Source organism: Schistocerca gregaria, chromosome 5 (genome assembly GCF_023897955.1).
Source record: "Schistocerca gregaria isolate iqSchGreg1 chromosome 5, iqSchGreg1.2, whole genome shotgun sequence".
Classification (NCBI taxonomy): Eukaryota; Metazoa; Arthropoda; class Insecta; order Orthoptera; family Acrididae; genus Schistocerca; species Schistocerca gregaria.
This window is the reverse complement of record NC_064924.1, coordinates 402,506,775-402,528,298: the sequence shown is the minus strand read 5'-3', so window position 1 is coordinate 402,528,298 and position 21,524 is coordinate 402,506,775. Positions and strand designations below refer to the sequence as shown.

General features: G+C 43.3%; 1 protein-coding gene across 1 annotated transcript in view; it reads left to right on the top strand.

Annotated features, from left to right (window-relative positions):
* The window catches only part of LOC126273015 (C-Maf-inducing protein-like), an 879,384-nt gene that overhangs the window by 819,271 nt on the left and 38,589 nt on the right, over positions 1 to 21,524 (top strand). Inside the window, exons 6-7 of the mRNA XM_049976389.1 lie at positions 5,437 to 5,628; positions 17,938 to 18,041. Coding sequence (XP_049832346.1) covers positions 5,437 to 5,628; positions 17,938 to 18,041 — 296 coding nt within the window. The remainder of the gene's footprint in view (positions 1 to 5,436; positions 5,629 to 17,937; positions 18,042 to 21,524) is intronic.

Genomic DNA, 21,524 nt, shown 5'->3' with positions numbered 1-21,524 from the left:
TGTTTTGAAACCATACGTTTCTGATAACAAGTTTTGACTAATATTGGATTCCTGGAGTGGACATTTTAATACTAGAGTGTATGAGACAAGGTTTATAGATGGTGAAGGTCAGCCGACGCGCACAGTAAAAGTAATACCGCCTAACTGTAGACCTGCGTACCAACCCTGTGATGTTCATTTCTATCGCCAGGTTAAAAACTTTATTTCCAGGCTTCAGAATTGCATTGTGCTTCTGGAAACACAGCGGGAATTGCACAACCGTTCAAAAAATGGTTCAAATGGCTCTGAGCACTATGGGACCTAACATCTATGGTCATCAGTCCCCTAGAACTTAGAACTACTTAAACCTAACTAACCTAAGGACAACATAAAACACCCAGCCACGACGAGGCAGAGAAAATCCTTGTACCCGCCGGGAATCGAACCCTGGAACCCGGACGCGGGAAGCGAGAACGCTACCGCACGACCACGAGATGCGGGCTTGCACAACCGCATGGATGCAATAACTATTCACAGCATAATTCATAACCAAATTTCAGTACTGATTTTTCAGGCAATGATATCGTATGCTTGGTATGCATCAAAATTAATTCCCGAAAAAGACTTTTTTTTAAAATGTAAACCAAGTTTTTCCGCCGCTTCTTCGGAAGGAACAGTGTAGCTGTCGAAAGATTGCTTTCATTAGATGTTCTTGGTGCTGTGAGTATATTTGTTTCGAATGTTTATATGACAAGTACCATCCACCTAGTTCTTCGAAGGAAAGTGAGGACACGTAACAGTCACTGGAAGAGCCATTGTACAGTGACCTGGAGTAACATTTTAGTTGTTTACTATCCCAAGAGGTTTGAGGAATTTATTTGCCTACTTTATTATTACCATTCCTTATTGATTTACTTACCTTATTAAGCCTCCTATCCCTATCAATTGAGATATAAATTAATACAAATCAAAAGAACAACTTCCGCTAGGTTTCTTCGAGATTCTAACCCGGGTACTCCAAGCCCCAGCCTGTTATCTTAGCCGTTGCGCTATCGGTGCTGCCAACGAAAAGGGTTTAACATGTGGGTACAGAAGCGGCAGTTGTAAAAGTTCCTTACCTCGATTTCTCGAAAAGTATGCCTTTTCGGACCCCATACCTGATGATGAAAAATGCTCTATTTAGAATTATCTATAGATCCCTCCAATTTTGAGTAATTGCTTGTCATAAACTTTAGGGGTGATTTTCCCAAAAACGCGGGGGTGTTGACCCTAAATATCTTAGATTCCTTCATTTTAGGTTGTACACAAGCGACCTGTCAAATTTGAACTGAATCGGTTGGCCGTGTCTGAGGCCTTCCCCTTGTGAGATCTACAGATGCACTGACAGACCAGCAACACATGAACAGGATCAAGACGAAAAGTTGGATGGATGATCGATTGGAAGAATTTTCTCGCGGTTGTACTGTATAGCTCGCTTCGAAGTATATGGTACACGGAAATAAGTATGTGATACCAAGTGATTCAAAACTGAAAGGTATAAGCTTACGTAACACCAATAAATACTCAGACTGTCAAAATTAGAACACGATAGAACATACATTCACTTGAAGTGCACCATCAGAAATTGGGAATTAGACTACAACCACAATTACAGTAATTAACTGAGCAAACGTTAACAACATAGGAATAGAGTTGCTCACCGCACCGGATATGTGACAGTAAAATGAGGCTGAAGGAATGTGTACCAACTGGCTCCTTGTTGATTTTGTACAGTACACACTCAAAGAAAAACGCAGTCCACTCTTCGACTTCAAAAGGAATTTACAAGTAAACTTCGACAATTACAAGAGGATAAATAATACAGGCCAACGATGGAAAAACAGTTTCCTGAAAAGTACCTTATTCTTATGGTTTTTAGGTTGAGAAATCCAAATATGATACTTAAAAAACTGTATCATCCACCATTTCTTCACATTTTACAGTTAAATGTATTAAATTAATCGTTTTTTTAAAGAATTTAACAGCTTTTATATAGTTAAAATAATTTAAAAAGGAGATGTAATGAATGTAAATGACGTAGGTAGCTCTGCTGAAAAACATTTGCTGGCAAAAAAAGGTTGATTCTATTTTTGTGTTAACAGATGGTGTTTTGTTTACTGTCAACCTAACCTCACTTTCCCGTTTCCCGTACATGTGCCCAGTACAATGTCTAATAGTGCCTGTAAAAACTCTGCTGACAGTTTTGTTATATTTGTGGCAACTTTGTGATTCAAAAACACCAAAGAAACATTAGAGACTTCGTGAAAAAGGTTTATCTATAACACTTTGGATCTAAACTTGGAGAGCAAGATAAATCTTGGGTGCCACTTAATGTATGTTATGTGTGTGCTGAAGATCTGAGAAAATGGTCCAGAAAGTAGAAAAAAAAGCCTTTAGATTTGCTGTTCCCATGATATGGAGGGAGCCAATAAATCATTCCAATGATTGCTACGTTTGCAATGTTGATTTACTGGTCATAATTCGAAAAACAAGAAGGTAATAAGCTACCCTAACCTTCCATCCGCCATCCGACCAGTAGGGCATGGTGTAGATTTGCCGGTTCGTGAACCACAGATGATTTAAATTCTATCCAACAGAAGTATTTTCAGATGTACAATCTGCTTTACATAAACCAGATGATGATGAATTCCATGGTAGTACAAAAAGTCTAAAGCCCAAATTGTTTACCAGACCGAGCTTAACGATTTGTTAGGGATCTGGGCTTAACGAAAGAAAAAACTGAATTGCTTGGCTCTAGATTAAAAGAAAAGAACTAATTGGCAGTTGGAACCAGCATATACCTGTATAGAAAGGGAGAGCTACAGTTTCCAATTTTTTTTCAACAAGAAGGTGATCTAGTTTACTGCTCAGACATTCCCAGTCTGATGAATGAGTTTGGTACTGAATACAAAAAGGAAGACTGGAGGCTGTTTATTGATTCATCCAAAACTAGTTTAAAGGCTGTTTTATTACACAATGGTAACATATATGCATCTATACATGTTGGACATTCTGTACATATGAAAGAAAGCTATGAAAACCTAGACATAGTTATAATTAAAATAAAATTGGCTATTCAGCTCATGGTTGGATGATATGTGGCGATCTAAAAGTAACGTGCATGCTCCTTGATCAGCAATGTGGCTTTACCAAATTTCTATGTTTCTTGTGTGAATGGCACAGTAGGGCTAGAGATCAACACTGGTGCAGAAAGAACTGGTCTGTGATTGAGTCTTTAACTCCTGGTGAGAACATTCTAAGCAAAAACCTTGTAGATCCAAAAAACGTACTTCTACCACCTCTACACATGAAGCTAGGCTTAATGAAACAGTTTGTAAAGGCTTTGCCTAAAGATGGACCATGTTTTAAGTATCTCTGCCAAAAGTTTCCACACCTTTCAGAAACTAAACTAAACGAGGGCGTCTTTGTCGGACCTGACATTAGAAAATTGATGTTTGATATTAACTTTGAATCCACAATGACCTTAAATGAGAAAGAAGCATGGGTATCATTCAAGCAAGTCGTTACAAAGTTCTTAGGACATCAAAAAGACCCAGAATATGTTTGTATTATAGCTACAACGTTAAGGAAGTTTAAAACTATAGCATGTTTAATGAACCTGAAAGTTCACTTTTTGAACAGTCATCTTGATGAAAGATGTTAGTGAGGAGCAAGGAGAGCGATTTCAGCAGGATATTAAAGTGATGGAAAAACGCTACCAAGGCCGCTGGAACACCAACATGATGGGGGGACTATGGTTGGTCACTTCACCGAGAAGTTCAGCAAGCGACTCATCGTAGAAAAAGCTACACAAGAAGCTTGAAAGAGAAAAAAGGGAAAGAAAATACAAACCAATTCCAACTGACAAGTGAAACCTCTATTAACACACACCATTGTTTTAAGTAGCTTACTGTAAATACAAACCATGCTTATGTTGTAACAAAGCGTTTCAATAGTTTCCCCATTTACCATACAGCATAGGACTTTTACACTACATAGTAAAGAGCATGTTGCTCGAAAACTATGGGTGAATCAAAATAACTAAGGCTAGATTTGGAATCAGCTCATAGAAATCTATAAAGATCAGCTACCAAAATAAAAAAGATTATCAAAAAAATTTTCGATGGCCTTTGTAATTCAAAAAACCCAATGCAATACTTCTCTGCAACAATATACCGCAATGAATTACGCTGTAAAAGGAAACAGACACAGAAATATTATGTGCTGATAGGTGAAACTTCATATTTCTATTCAGTTTCACTGCATTATCTTTGAATTTGTTTGTTACAGTGTCAGAACTGTTTTACTAGGAAAATGATGAAAAATAAATAAAATATGATGCTAAAAATTAATAGGAAATTCGATTCATACGACACTACAGATTGAAGTAGTTAATGAAGACATGAGAGAAAATTTCTGTTTGAGACTTTTCTTCTTGTCGGACTTTTTCCTTCTAGTCTGACTTTTTCCTTCTAGTCTGACTTTTTCCTTCTAGTCTGACTTTTTCCTTCTAGTCTGACTTTTTCCTTCTAGTCTGACTTTTTCCTTCTAGTCTGACTTTTTCCTTCTAGTCTGACTTTTTCCTTCTAGTCTGACTTTTTCCTTCTAGTCTGACTTTTTCCTTCTAGTCTGACTTTTTCCTTCTAGTCTGACTTTTTCCTTCTAGTCTGACTTTTTCCTTCTAGTCTGACTTTTTCCTTCTAGTCTGACTTTTCTCTTTCTGTCGGGCTTTTCTCTTTCTGTCGGGCTTTTCTTCTTGTCGGACTTTCCTGTACAGACGTTATATGAGAAGCATCAACCACAGAATGATAAATAATGGGATCGGATACTCAGGAAGAGGAATCTCAATACGCGGAAGAAGAAAAAGGAGGTACAGGAATGCCCACACATAGTTACCTCCTCCATCGTGAGGACCCACCTCAGTGTCGCTGTGTTTATTTCGCGCAGTGTTTGTGTGTTACCATACGCCTCTGCTCTCGGTCGTTAAGTGGGGGCCGTCAACCACTGTGTTGACCTTGGTGAGAGGTAATGCCACAAATTTGGTATTCTCGCCTAACTCTTGACACTGTGAATCTCGGAATATTGATTTCCCTAAGGATTTCCGAAATGCTTGTAGCTGCAACTACCATTCCCCGACCAAAGTCTGTTAATTCCAGTTATGCGGCCATAATCACGTCGGAAACCTTTTCACCTGAAACAAAGTGATAGCTCCGCCAATGCATTGCCCTTTTCTACTTTATGTAGGCTATACTATCACCATCTGTATGTGTGCATAGCGCTGTCTCACGACTTTTGACACCTAAGTGTAGTGTACTTGTAACCAACGCTCAGAAGAAAACAAAATAGTTGGGCAGACTTAGAGTGTAAGGTACTTCGTAATATGCTACGTGATCGGTATGTGTGTGTGTGTGTGTGCAGGACGAAGAGTCGTGGCAGTCGCGGTCGGGCCGCGAGGCGCTGCTGTCGACGCTGTCGCCTCTGCTGGAGAACGCGCCGCCGCCGGCGCAGCTGTGCCGCTTCTTCTCGCAGCACTGCGACCTGCACCCCCGCTCGCCCGCCGTCTCCGACCACCTCACGCCCGTCGTCCGCCGCATCCTCAAACACAACGTGGTCTGTCTCTCCGTTCTGATGCCGCGCCGCGCCGCATCGCGCTGCTACTGCGCTTGCGCCCGCGTCTGTCTAGCCCGAAGTTGAGTCGGCGTAAGTTACCTCCAGACACTTGCTGCGAGCTGGACGCAGCAGTTTCGAGGGACTGTATCAACCAATAAGACAAAGTCAAATTGTAAACGTCTCTATGCCAACGCCTCGGTGTTGTCGCAGCACTGTAAATGGCTACTACACTCCAGGAAATTGAAATAAGAACACCGTGAATTCATTGTCCCAGGAAGGGGAAACTTTGACACATTCCTGGGGTCAGATACATCACATGATCACACTGACAGAACCACAGGCACATAGACACAGGCAACAGAGCATGCACAATGTCGGCACTAGTACAGTGTATATCCACCTTTCGCAGCAATGCAGGCTGCTATTCTCCCATGGAGACGATCGTAGAGATGCTGGATGTAGTCCTGTGGAACGGCTTGCCATGCCATTTCTACCTGGCGCCTCAGTTGGACCAGCGTTCGTGCTGGACGTGCAGATCGCGTGAGACGACGCTTCATCCAGTCCCAAACATGCTCAATGGGGGACAGATCCGGAGATCTTGCTGGCCAGGGTAGTTGACTTACACCTTCTAGAGCACGTTGGGTGGCACGGGATACATGCGGATGTGCATTGTCCTGTTGGAACAGCAAGTTCCCTTGCCGGTCTAGGAATGGTAGAATGATGGGTTCGATGACGGTTTGGATGTACCGTGCACTATTCAGTGTCCCCTCGACGATCACCAGAAGTTTACGGCCAGTGTAGGAGATCGCTCCCCACACCATGATGCCGGGTGTTGTCCCTGTGTGCCTCGGTCGTATGCAGTCCTGATTGTGGCGCTCGCCTGCACGGCGCCAAACACGCATACGACCATCATTGGCACCAAGGCAGAAGCGACTCTCATCGCTGAAGACGACACGTCTCCATTCGTCCCTCCATTCACGCCTGTTGCGACACCACTGGAGGCGGGCTGCACGATGTTGGGGCGTGAGCGGAAGACGGCCTAACGGTGTGCGGGACCGTAGCCCAGCTTCATGGAGACGATTGCGAATGGTCCTCGCTGATACCACAGGAGCAACAGTGTCCCTAATTTGCTGGGAAGTGGCGGTGCGGTCCCCTACGGCACTGCGTAGGATCCTACGGTCTTGGCGTGCATCCGTGCGTCGCTGCGGTCCGGTCCCAGGTCGACGGGCACGTGCACCTTCCGCCGACCACTGGCAACAACATCGATGTACTGTGGAGACCTCACGCCCCACGTGTTGAGCAATTCGGCGGTACGTCCACCCGGCCTCCCGCATGCCCACTATACGCCCTCGATCAAAGTCCGTCAACTGCACATACGGTTCATGTCCACGCTGTCGCGGCATGCTACCAGTGTTAAAGACTGCGATGGAGCTCCGTATGCCACGGCAAACTAGCTGACACTGACGGCGGCGGTGCACAAATGCTGCGCAGCTAGCGCCATTCGACGGCCAACACCGCGGTTCCTGGTGTGTCCGCTGTACCGTGCGTGTGATCATTGCTTGTACAGCCCTCTCGCAGTGTCCGGAGCAAGTATGGTGGGTCTGACACACCGGTGTCAATGTGTTCTTTTTCCATTTCCAGGAGTGTATTTTCGTGTGCAGCCATTAGCGCTTCGCACGTGAAACCTGGCAACAGCACTACGAGCTGTCAGGGATCTACTTACGCAGTCTCCACTACAGTAGGGGCTAGCTGTTACACATGGTTCACTATACGCTGAGTGAGATAGGTTCAAAGTGAAAAATGTCGAAATTTAAGAAGATAGGAAAAAAGCCGTGATATATTCACACTACAAATCATTTTCTTGATGCAATAATTTACCAACAGCCGTATGATTTGTAGAAATTTATTTTATTTTATGAACTTCTATGTGCTGCCACCAGTTTCGGCATTACATTGATGCGATCTTCAGGCCCCACTCGTCATAGCTGTAAAATCGCTACACACGGAAGGAGCCATATAACTGGATCCGTGAATCAATTCGCCCTGCAACAGCTCTTGGTGGCCAGGCGACACAGAATGAGCCGTCTCATACGGCTGTTGGTAAATTATTGCATCAAGAAGTTCATGCCAGCCGTCGTCCCACGATCCATAATGGATCAACGAAGACATCATTTTATTCGAAGGAATGCAAATTACACACATCAACGAAAGTTTTGCATCACCCCTTCATTTCGACAGTCGTGATACAGAGAACGAAAATTGGCTCTGAGCCATGCATATATATTCATTTACAACGTGTACAGACCACCAAATCAAAAGAAACAAACATTTGTGTAACTACAAAGTTGTCTGTTTCCCATGGGGGAATGGGGGCGGGGGGGGGGGGGGAGGAGGTTCGCAGCACTTCTGGGCAACGTCAGTTTGTGATGAAGCGTTCTCTAGCTCACATACAGGCTTGAATCCGTTGTGGTATACCATCGATGAAATCGTCAAGCCAGTTGTCCCTTTCTCCAGCGACGATTCTGCGTAAGTCGCACAGAGTTGTTGTTCGTTATTTACGTCCAAAAATAGCTCGTTTCAATCGATTCCATACATGCTCGACTGGGTTCAAGCTCGGGGAACAAGCAAGCCGTTCCATTCTTGTGATTCTTCCACGCTGAAGCAGCGTGTTCACAAGATAAAATTGTCACCAAGATGTGGGCGACACGGTCCCACTATTGGTTGCAGAATCTCGTTCCTGTAACATAGATCAGTGAAATTGCCCACAGCCACCACCCCAGAACATCACTCCATCACCACTTGTGTACATATTTGAGAGACAGTGTTGGAGGCGTTCCATATTCTGGATTGTCTCCAGACAAGCTGTCTGCGATCAGTGTAAAGTCTGGAAGAGTTGGACGCCTTTTATACTTCAGCATGAAATTTTTGTATTTTTACCGTTTTTTATTTATCGCAGCATGTTCGCATAGGTGTGTCATACAAAGTTCAGTGCAATAAATTATTGAGACCCTGCCACTTACAGTACAAGAGAAACGATAAAATGAAATATACACGAGTGGCCCACCTCACCCTTAGGTGCATACATTGAGAAAAAAAGTCAATTAAAATTTCATATTTTTGTTTGTAATATATTGTAATGAATAAAGAATCATACTATTAAATATTTTAATCCAAAACAATTTTATCAGTTTATTATAAATCGTAACTCAACATTGGTCATTCTAATCAGTTGTTGGTATTGTTTAAGTCTTTCTCTCATCACAGTAGTTATTATCAAATGTTGGCCATCGCGAAGAAGCAACACTCTGAATCCAATCGTAATTTTTATTAGTTTCGCAATAGATTTCACCACAATGAACACATTCTGCCTCATCTTATTCATCAAAGTCATTTTCGTAATCGTCTACAATGTCTGCACATGACGAACACGATGAGTTCTTTGCCGTATTTTTTTTTTTAAATTGAGGTTCTTCATGTGGTTTCTCTCTCCACTAGTATTTCCTGTAAGTGAGCTTTTTGTGCCTTTTTTCTGTTACCTTTATTTTCTTATCCCTCTTTTTCTTTACAGTATCAAAATTTTCAGCATAGTTTAGTCCTTTGGATACACTTGCTGCCTTGCTCTTAAAATTCATAATTTCATCAGTAGGAACAGATTGATATTCCTTCCAAACGTTTTGTCTCTTCTGTCTTAGGAATAGTCAATTTTGAGGTGGCAGTCTTGAAAGTTTTAGGTTTACTAGGGGTGGAGGCCGAAGTTGCCAGTGAAGGAATTTGACTTGTGTAAATAATTCTGCTCTTTTGGTGTGCTTGGGATCAGTACGTCTTTTGATGGAGTTAGAAGTGACTGTTTGGCCAGTGTAGAAAATTCTGCTCTACCTTTTTCTAGCACAAACGTATCTTCCGCCAAATAAGTATAGTCTGAGACTGCGACCATCTTCACTGGGATTATTACACGTGCTTTGAAGGTGAATTTAAGAGTGCTCCATCTTTCTCGCATTAAAACAAGTGGTCCGTCTCTCCCAAGTAACACAAGTCCATCTCTCCCGATCCTCTGAGAGAGATGGGCCACCCCGACTTATGCGTCTGTAGACAGCGAATACGGTGGCCATTTTAGGTTAATTTCATGCCCACACATCTGTCAATCTCGCAGTAAAAAAAGAAAAAAAAACTGCACCAATACTGTTCAAACTAAGCCAGAATACTAAAATTATGTAACTACACGGTAAAACTTCTCGGCTTGCCGCACGGGATTAGCCGAGAGATCTTAGGCGCTGCAGTTATGCACTGTGCGGCTGGTCCCGGCGGGGGTTCGAGTCCTCCCTCGGGCATGGGTGTGTGTGTGTGTGTGTGTTTGTCCTTAGGATAATTTAGGTTAAGTAGTGTGGAAGCTTAGGGACTGATAACCTTAGCAGTAAAGTCCCATAAGATTCCACACACATTTTTTGAACTCCTCGGCTTACCAGAACAGAGAATGTGATTTTTCTCCAGAACTAACACGGAAATGACAGCAGTACATCTGCACCACGTTTCTTCTAAAAAGAGCAAAGTAGCGGGAGTTGCTCTCCAGCTGCGCATTTGTGAAATATGCCACTGATCCGTCTCACCCAGTGGTCCAACTGTCCCGAGCTTACCCTACCAGGGCACAAACAGATCCGAATTGCGTCCGTAAACACCACAATACGCCAATCCTGGCGCGTTCATTCTGCATGATTTGTTGCTCTTCTGTAACGGTATTGTGGTGTAAAATGTGGTGCTCGCCATGCTCGTCGGGAATGGAGAGTCTCATGATGCAATCGTCTGCCAACAGTCTGATACGATACATGGCGACCTATAGCCTCTTCGAACGCCGAATTCCGTTATAGAGCACTGAGACCACTGTTCCTTTGACTAAAACGTCGTAGATATCGATTACCCTGTACACCTGTCGAAAGTGGGCGGCCTTTACAGTGCACGTCCTCGGCAATACCTGTCAATTGGCGCCTATTCCACGTTCGCACCAGCTCACTTTGACTCCAGTGCACACGTCGAGGAACTTCCCTGGTTGACAAGCCTTCTGCGTGCACCGTGAGATGCGGACCGCATCACTGGACGGGACTGCCCTTCGTGGTATGATGGATGTTCACTCTGTGCCTCAGACGTCCCTATTAATGCATTACTTTCAACTGAAAAGCAACCCATTCGACAGCTGCGTTCTACCCACAGGTAACGTTCATGATAAGTTTGTGTAGGTTTACGAACAAGTCCAACGATGTCCTTCCGATCGGCTTAGGAACATCAGAATAGCAACGCACCTGGACGACATATCGGGGTGATGCGGAACTTTTGTTGATGGGTGACTGATAGTTTCACATTATTTTCACCGTCTGGCGGGGAAAGTGTTGCAAATAAGTTATATGTTTCGGATATAAAAAAATTATAAAAATGAAAGTTTACGTAAAGATGTAACTGCCACGTTTCACCTCCAAAGGACTCACTGAATGTGCACAGCATCATCTCTCTTATTTCTGCAGTAACAAGTAACACAGTATTGGCATAACTGGCAGAATGACAAATACCATTCCCACTATTTCAACAAAACCGAGTATGGCAATATGACCTTTTTTCAACACTTAATTTGTAGGCCAATGTGAGGCGACGAATATTTCCTAGCAAGGGAAGTTCATGCAATTAGACTCCAAAACTATACGATATTTTGTTTTATTCCTTGTGCTACTCAATATACAGTTAAATTCTAATGACTTTGCATACTTCCAGCATGCTGGATGCTATGGGACAGCAGCTCTTATTGAATAATGACGCAAAAAGACAGCTAGAGTTGCGAAACAAACCAGATGCTTATTCAGTAGGTGACGGATTTCGGGTTAAGAACCATTTTCGAACCAAGCGGGGAAACATCTGCTTAATTCACAACTCTAGCTGTCTTTTCGCATTCGATGATTTAAACTTACATTGGGTTGTGCTGGTTATTCCTGAACGAGAGCTGTCCCGTTGTTAGTTACATACGGCTTTTATTGAATTCTTAGCTCAGTATTCTTCATGTTTCTAATCTCGCCTTTACTTTTCCACCGTTAAGCACTGGACACAAAAGACTCAAGCCGAAAATAACTGAAATGAAGTAAAATATGCTTTTGCTTTTTTTTTAAGGGAAGAGAGCGAGAAACAGGTAATAACATGTTTTCCATAATAGGCAGGCAAACTGGCAAATTCAGAGTTCGTCATGTCATGAACAAAGGAACTTATCTACTATGAAATGTAGGGAAGGTACCAGGAGGTCTCTCTGGTACATCAAACCTGTCCCAAGTTATTAGCCATGTCACATCCAGTGGTTTACAGGAAAAAAAAAGCAAAATATCATATTTTGGCACTGTCAGCATTTTCCATTTCCAGTCTTCAGTTGTTACTTTCGAATTTTTAATTTACTACTGGTAGAGTGCGCACAAAGTAACTTGTCGCCCACTTGTTGAGATGGTGCAGTAAGGGAGGCGACAACGGCAGTGTTGGGGGATGCAATGAGAGTGGCCACCGCGCAGCAGGGGAGAGGCAGCTGGGCAGCTGAAGCCTATGCACGAACGTGTACTTCGGCATTACTACGTAGCTGCATCTAGCCAGTCTACAAACTGTTGTCTTAACAGATTAAGTCAGTACGACCAATAATTCGATAAATATAGCTAGTGGTTTTTCACTGGGGTAGCGAGAAAGAAATATTTTCATAAACAGAGGATCAACAATGCAAGACAATTCAGACTGTGCATTGGGAGAAGGAAGTTCCATTAAAAACAAGATATAAAAATCCAATGTAGTAGACAACATCACTTAATACGTTAGTGACTGTAAAATACAGAATTCTGTGTCACTTGCAAATTATGTGATGACCTGTTTGGTAATACTACCTAAAAATAAAATTTTCTTCTCCTTCTTTAGCGTGTTTCCGACGTACTGAACTGAGAAGAACTTGTAGCTATGCATTACTCTTCTTATTGTTCCTACAACCATCTCAAGTGCGATTTTTAATGAAATTTTTGCTTCCTCATTTACCTCTTTCAATAAAAATTTAATGGTATTGCATATACTCACACTTGCCTGATTAAGGGCTCGACGTTAATGGTGTCAGTGAAGTGTGACTTCTTGTGAAAAAGGGGGAGGGGGTATTGGGGAGGGGGTGTCATAATGTTCATGACGTCACATGCACAAATTCAAAGTATTCCAACTGTAAATTTCAACTCTAATGATAAGCTTTAAAATATTACCAACTCTATCAATATTATTAAATAACGTCTACTTCTGTATGTTTCATTTTTTGGCGCCGCGCGGGATTAGCAGAGCGGTCTTGGGCGCTGCAATCATGGACTGTGCTGCTGGTCCCGGCGGAGGCTCGAGTCCTCCCTCGGGCGTGGGTGTGTGTGTGTTTGTCCTTGGGATAATTTAGGTTAAGTAGTGTGTAAGCTTAGGGACTGATGACCTTTGCAGTTAAGTCCCATAAGATTTCACACGCATTTGAACATCACTTTTTGGCACTTGGCTGCAGTGCGAGTTCACACTTGCTGTACCTACGGTGTCACACGTCGACTGCCTTTGAAATACGCCGAAAGACAAATACCGTCTTTGAGGTTTTGACAAAAACTGCCGCCGCCCCGATTTCGTCTATGTTTAATTGTTTAAACCATTCAGTCAGCACTTGACTTTCCCTTAGTGATGGACTGTCTTTCTTAGCTCTACTAATTTTCTTAGTTCTACTATTGTCAGCTTATGTAACAACTTTAAAATTAGTAAAACAATTGATTTAGGTATTCTTTCTGCGAGTTTAATGGTAAAAATAAACTGATAAAAATAAACAAAATATACAAGACGAAATTAACACGATATGGCGATGTTTGAGTTGTAATGACAATGTGGAAGGCGAAGTAGACTCGAAAAATCAAAGAACAACCCATTAGTTAAGTTCAATTGTTATTCACTACTTACTATACAGCAAACTCGGAAATCACCTCTTTCTTTCTGTCTGTCTGTTCGAGGTAATGTCGAAAGGTACAGTGTCTATTTCAGTGCGGTTTTCACTATCGTGTAACTGGATTCTTCAGGGAGATATAGCGTACATATTGTGTGAAATGCCCATATTCAGCATTTGCATGCTTACTTTTAATAGCAGGAAGAAAGAAAACAGGACATGTCGGAAGACACTCAAGATATTAATATACAGTCGAGTGGAAGCCAGTTACCTCAAACAGTACCTAAATCAACACCTAGTAAGAACACTTCTAGGAATAAAATTGTAACACTAGAATCTGAGCTCAACAGCTTACTATTAGCACGCACAAATAAAAGCAGTGTTAAGGAAAGACATTCAACAGCAAGAAAGCATACTGAAGAGAAAGATAAGCACAGAGGTACGACAAAAACGTAATGATTCTAAAAAACAAAAGGTTCTATAAATTTATGAAGGTAATTCCGACTTAGCAACAACTCATAAAATTCGAAATACTGTTGGCGGGTCTAGAGTAGAAGAAAATCACTCCGGTTTAATTGAAATCATAAAGCAGATTGCAGTTTTTAGTGGCGCGGTTGACGATCGACGTCGCACTGAAATTATGTGCTGCAAAAAAATGGATGACTGACAATCCAAACTATGTAAACAAGACTGTATCATCAATCTATCAGGGTTATGCTTAAGAAGCCTTCCCAGGCGAATCACTGCAGAGGAAGGGAAAAAAATGGTAACCCTTCCTGTTAAATTGTGCTAACCAAACTCTACGCTACATGTAATGCATAAACATGACAAATTCTGTACGGCTATGATAAGAAACATTGAATGTTTAGCTTCAATTTAGGCCCTGAGCGAAATTGTGGGAGACTTACTAGACCTGTTCAGTACGGTGAACAGCATACATCGCACAGAGTATGGGTTCACAATAAACAAAGCTAGGATGAAGTTGTTGTTAAGCAATAGAAACAAGAAAAGCAAGTTGCTGAACATCACACCTGCGAATAACACAATAGTGAAAGTGAAAGCCGGCCGGGGTGGCCGAGCGGTTCTAGGCGCTACAGTCTGGAACCGCAAGACCGCTACGGTCGCTGGTTCGAATCGTGCCTCGGGAATGGATGTGTGTGATGTCCTTAGGTTAGTTAGGTTTAAGTAGTTCTAAGTTCTCGGGGACTGATGACCTCAGCAGTTAGTCCCATAGTGCTCAGAGCCATTTGAACCATTTTTTTGAAAGTGAAAACACATCCTGTCTAGTACGAAAGGTTACGAAGAGTGTCCGAAATAAATAAGGTATCAGGAGTAGATCTGTTCAAGTGAAGAAAGCTTACTTAAAAAGGAACGCATAAATATAGCCTAGAAATGTATATATGGAAACTGAGGGAGGAGTTCCTGAAAGTGTACTTACGGAGCACAGCATTGCACAGCTCCTGCATGCAGTGTGGCGTAGCGGTTAACATCACTAGTTTGCTTGCTAGGGGTCGCCAGTTCAGACACGCCCACTTGTTACTTAGTATTTATCATTTCTGGGAGGTTCTCGAAATTTCGTATATTTGTATATTCTGTAACATTCGACGTTCTCGTAAATAGCAGAATTCTGGAATATTCTATGTATGTATAAATAGCAGCATTCTACGTCCAGGAGTTGAGTTCCGCTCTGGTTCTACTTTGGAGGTCGTAATAAAGATACTTTAAGTGCTAAGTCTTGTTTCGTTGATCACCTGCTTTCGGACTTGGACTTGATTGTGAATACTGTGTGACAATATGAAACAGGGTCCATGTGAAATCCGAAGAAGAAGAAACTGGAAATACTTGAAATATCGTTCTGTCGAAGAATGCCGAGCAGGATAGCCACGTGGTCTAGGGCGCCTTGCATGGTGAGCGCTGCTTCCCCTCCCCCTTCCCCCTTCCCTCCGCTCCATTACCCGTCAGAACTTCAAGAGTCGTCCCTCGGCCGTGTGTGTGTGTGTGTGTGTGTGTGGGTGTGGGTGTGTGTGTGTGTGTGTGTGTGTGTGTGTTGTCATTAGCGTAAGTTAAAGTAATGTATAAGCCTAGGGACCGATGACCTCAGCAGTTTGGTCCCATAGGAACTTACCACAAACTTCTGTCGAAGAATGTTGAAAATTAAGTGGATATGTATGACATGGAACGAAAAGGTGTCAGGAAGAAGCAGCTAGGAATGAAGTCCATGGCAGAGCCTCACCGTATCCTGGAGGAAATTAGAAACTGTCGTTGATTTCAAACATGCCAGGTGGCTCGGAGATTTCGGCCGCGTAGTGTACCTTCGATCATTTTTCAGTGACGCTTGTTCTGGATATAAATACAGTGGTCAAAATGAATGTTGCATTTTGCTGAAGCTTCAATACTGTAAGTCTAGCGAGAACAGTCCATGGTTCTACAGTGAGAAGGCAGTATCTGCAGTCTATAACAACCGTGTCACCTGTAAACATTGCAGTGCCTGTGCTGTGTGTCATTACGAGGGTTGTGTTGCTTCCAGTTGGTTCGGGCAGCGACAACGTACAATCAGAAGTTCCATGTAGTCACTTCAAGGAAGCTGGGAATGAGACAGGTAGACGTCGCAGCGGATGTCGCTGTGAATCAAAATGATGTCTCTGGAATGTGGAACTAGTTCCCAGCGACAGGATCAGTTTGGGATCGTCACAGAAGTGGCCATGGAAGAGCAACAACGGGTGTGGAGGACCGATATCTGCGTATAACAGCAAGCAGAAACCCTCCACACAACGCTACATGTCTACAGCGGCAGTTCCAAACCGTTGCAGGAGTGCAGGCGTAAACACCAACGAGACGAAATACGGTCCATGAGCTGGGATTACGTTTCAGAAGACCTCGGAAGGCTGGTCCTCTAAATCGGTTTCTGTGAGTCTCCCGTCACAATGGCAAGAAACCAGTCTTCGTGGACTAGGCAGCAGTGGAACACAATACTTTTTTGTGATGAGGTCCATATCAGTCTCCGTCCTGACAATACTGATATTCGTGTGTGGAGGCAACGAGGACAACGATTACAAATGGTTCAAATGGCTCTGAGCACTATGGGACTTAACATCTGAGGTCATCAGTCCCATATACTTAGAACTACTTAAACCTAACTAACCTAAGGACATCACAGACATCCATGCCCGAGGTAGGATTCGAACCTACGACCGTAGCGGTCGCGCGGTTCCAGACTGAAGCACCTAGAACCGCTCGGCCACACGGACCGGCGACAACGATTACACTCTAACTCTTTCGTAGACAGCCACCCTTGTCAAGGCGATTCAGTCGTGTTTTGGGATGGAATCATGTATGGCCGCAAGACACCTCTTGTGCCAATACATAGGGAAGGAGTAGGATGACTGTTTTGAAGTATCGGAACCATATTCTTGCACGCATTGTGGCTCCATTTGGTGAACATATTGGAGCGGGATTCACGTTGATGGACTACAGTGCACTCTCACATCGTCACAACGTTGTAACATCTTCCTAGTGGAGCACAGAATCAGTTGAATAAATGGCCTCCATATTCTCCAGAGCCGGCCGCGGTGGTCTCGCGGTTCTAGGCGCGCAGTCCGGAACCGTGCGATTGCTACGGTCGCAGGTTCGAATCCTGCCTCGGGCATGGATGTGTGTGATGTCCTTAGGTTAGTTAGGTTTAAGTAGTCCTAAGTTCTAGGGGACTGATGACCACAGTAATTGAGTCCCATAGTACTCAGAGCCATTTGAACCATATTCTCCAGATCTCAACCACATTGAGAACACATGGGGCATAGTAAAACTTGGCCGAACCGCACAATAACCCTGGGTTCGGTGTGGGGCGGCGGAAGGGTGAAGTGGACTGAGGTAATCGTCGTGGGGTTGTGGATCACTGCGGCTGCGGCGGGGACGGAGCCTTTCCGTAGTTTCTAGATCCCCGGTTAACATACAGTACAATACAAGGAGTATGCCTAACCTGATTCAAAAGTTTCTCCAATTACGAGGAGCGCCAATTGGTTAATAAACAATGTGTTATGCAAGTTGACTGAAATATTTTATAAGGTTTTGTTTTTGTTTTTTGTTTGTGTTTACCGCGTGGAAATGTGTTCACCTTACTTAATTTTTTTTAATGATTATCTCTGACAGAACAAAATCAGTTTTGTTTGCTGGCATGTTCAGTATTGACAACAAAGCAATAAGCAACCTTTATTTTGACCGCTGTAATTAACTTTTCATTGTTTTCAGCAAGAGTGGACTACCAACCACTTCACTCGAATATTCTCAGCGTCAGTTATACAAAATGTTCATAATACAATGTGTCGTTGAAATGTACGCTCATTAATATATATTTTGTCGTATTACAGGATTTCGGTAAATCTCCACATATGAGGAAGCTCGTACAGGACTACCTCCGCGCGCTGTATTCGCAGAACGCCTGTGAAGATGCCATCAACAGGTTTGTTGCCAGGTAAGTTCTGCACAGACACTTTCCCGGTTCCTGTATTTACTCATGCTGCCCTATCGTGCTACCACGTCCGTGAATTTGCCATGACAAGCGCAATCTACTCAAATTAGTGGACAGAATCGGCTATGGTGTCTCCAGTTTACGAAAATGCGAGAACTTAGCTTACCTTCGCAGCTCCCTAAGACCATTTAAACACATTATTTCCGCAAAGTGTTACTTCAGCTTCTCTATGGTGTTTTTAAAGAGCGAACACTGAGTATTGGAAGTGGTTTCAACAATTTTTGAAGAAAAACATTTTGTATGATGATGTATCAAGTAATTTGAATATATGAAATTGTAGATGTCCAAAGATGGCAGTTGGAAAACATATACGAGGGAGAGATAGGGAGACAGACAGAAGTCTGTCGGTCGGTAGTTGATAAACATCGATTAATTTCGGTAACAACGTTCACTGATGAAATTATGAGTACAAAGGTCGTTAACTTTAATACATGATCTGAACAAAACACAAATGCCACTTAAGAGATAAATTTTCTTCTTCAGCTCTGTAAAGCCGGTTTGCTGTATGACTCTGAGCTAATTATTTCTCACTGAATCGTCTTCAAAAGAATAATGCACGTAAACTTTCTGGAAGTTCAGCTTCTACTGTCATATTCACTGAGGTGGCAAAAGTCATAGACAGCATGGCGATCACGTACATTGAAGGCGGTAGTATCGCGTACTCAATGTACAGAAAAACAGTGCGTCGGCATAGCTGTCATTTGTACTCAGGCGATTCATGTGGCAACGTTTATGACGTGATTATGGCCGCACAAAGGGAATTAACAGACTTTTGAAGGGGAATGGCAGTTGGAGCAACACGCATGGGACCTTCCATTTCGAAAATCGTTAGGGAGGTCAATATTCCGAGATCCGCAATGTCAGTAGAGGGCCGGAAAAAAAAAAAAAAAAAAAACAGTCATTACCTCCCATCACGGACAACTCAGTGGCTGACTGCTTTCACTGAACGACCGAGAACAGTGGAGTTTGCGGAGACACAAACAACACTGTGTGAACTAATGACAGAAATCAATGTGGGGCTTACGACGAACGCATTCGTTAGGACAGCGCGGCGAAATTTGGCGTTAACGGCCTATGGCGGTGTGCTAACAGCACATCATCGCCTGCAGCACCTCTTCTGGGCTCGTGGTGGGATCGGTTGCATCCCAGACGAGTGAAAAACTGTGGCTTCATCAGATGAGCCCCCATTTCAGTTGGTAAAAGCTGATGGTACGGTTGGAGTGTGGCGCAGACTACGCGAAGCCCTGGACCCCAGCTGTCAACAAGCCACGGTGCAAGCCGGTAGTGGGTCCGTAATAGTGAGGGCTGTGTTTACCTAGAATTGACTGAGTCCTGTGGTCCAACTGAACAGATGACTCACTGGAAGTGGTTATGTTCGGCTACTTGGAGACCATCTGCAGCCATTCTTGGACGTCATATTTCCAGACAACGGTGTAATTTTTATGTATTACTGTGCGCCATATCACCGGGCCACAAATGTTTGCGATTGGTTTGAAGAACATTCTCGACAATTCGAGCGAATGATCTGTCCACCGAGATCTCCCGACGTGAATCCCATCGAACATTTGTGGGACATGGCTCAATATTTCTGCGGCATTTGTTGAGTCTACATCACGTCGGGTTGCTGCACTACAACGGACGAAACGAGGTCCGACACGATATTTGGAGGTATCCCGTGACTTTTGTCACCTCAATGTGATGGCGATTGCCGGCCGGGGTGGCCGAGCGGTTCTAGGCGCTTCAGTGTGGAACGGCGCAACCGCTACGGTCGCAGGTTCGAATCGTGCCTCGGGAATGGATGTGTGTGACGTCCTTAGGTTAGTTTAACAGTCTTCTCAGTGTACCATTGATGCCATGTCACATTGTCGGTGATGATCTGTCCGTCAGAAGGGGGCGTTAAGCTCAGCGATCCACTTGGCTCTATTCTAGTGCAGTAGATTACGTACCGATAACTGTTTCATCCCACTTCTTCTCTCATTATCATATAACACGAATATGACACCACATTACATGGGTCCAACGTAGCCATCTGCATGAAAAAGTACACTTACGAAATAGCTCTCTCACACCTCGATAAAGAGCCGTTGCGAGCGGAGGTTCAAATGGTTCAAATGGCTCTGAGCACTATGGGACTGTAACTTATGAGGTCATCAGTCCCCTAGAACTACTTAAACCTAACTAACCTAAGGACATCACACACATCCGCGCCCGAGGCAGGATTCGAACATGCGACCGTAGCGGTCGCGCAGTTCCAGACTGTAGTGCCTAGAACCGCTCAGCCACTCCGGCCGGCTGCGAATGGAGGTCTCCCCGCCTAAAACACCATACGACTCTTTTCGTTTTGCAAATGTGCTGCACAAATCAGTCGATAAGTGCGAGGGTTTGTATAGGAGTGAAATCCCGCAGTTGGCAGAGATATGGTCTGATCGATGTATGCTGTCTTCTTGGAGGATATATGCCTGACATTACAGTGCAGCACGCATCACCGAAACGCAAAAGTCAGGTAATCATATAGGGAGGCGCTAGATGAATCAGGCAGATACGATAAAGGACATCCTGTTGTACACCATGACCTATAATTCAAAAGTATTTATTTAGTCCAGGCAACAAGAAAAATTAGAGGAAAAATACATGCAGTCGCAAATTTTTGTAAAATGATAAGAGGGAGTGCCATGAATAAGGTACCAAAAATTCTGGTACATGGTATGTGAGCATGTTGGTGAAAGGGCGTTTGAAGTACACGTTTTTTAAAATTTTTGAAAACATTATCAGCGATCATTAAAATTAAAATTTAAAAATTTGTCTGTAAACTGAAAAAGAGCAGCGCTCGTGGTGGAGAAAGCCGTCTTTTCCTGAAGAACTCTACGACTGCCATTCAGAACGACTAACAGTCAGTTTTCCCTCTAGAAATGTAGAATTATGTGTAGAGATTTACGTAGAACCCGTCCATACGCGTCTGTTGCCTTAGTGTTATGAATTACTAATATCTGTAGCCTATGTAGTGTTAACGAAATCTGTGGAAAATAAATCATCCACTCCACTCCGCTGGGCATGGCTGTGCACTGCGTCATCAGTCATTCATCAGACGAGCTGTAGAACAGCCTGAATAAATTTGTGAAACGCTCTCTAGTCGCTTCTTGTGATATAGTGGGGTAGATAGATTAGGAGGGAGTCATGGCCTGTCTTTCCTTACGGGCCCACCACCACCACCACCATTCTCCATTCTCCTCCAGACAACCACACCCGCAGCAACTTTGAACACATTTTATGTTCCACTGCACTTAGATAAGATACGCACATTTAATATTTGTTCATAACTCACTTCATTTGAGAATTATCATTGATTTTATACTATTAAGCACTGTTTTTCATGGTCTACAATGTTTCCATCCTCGGCATGTGGGAACTTTTAGTCGTAGAGAAAAA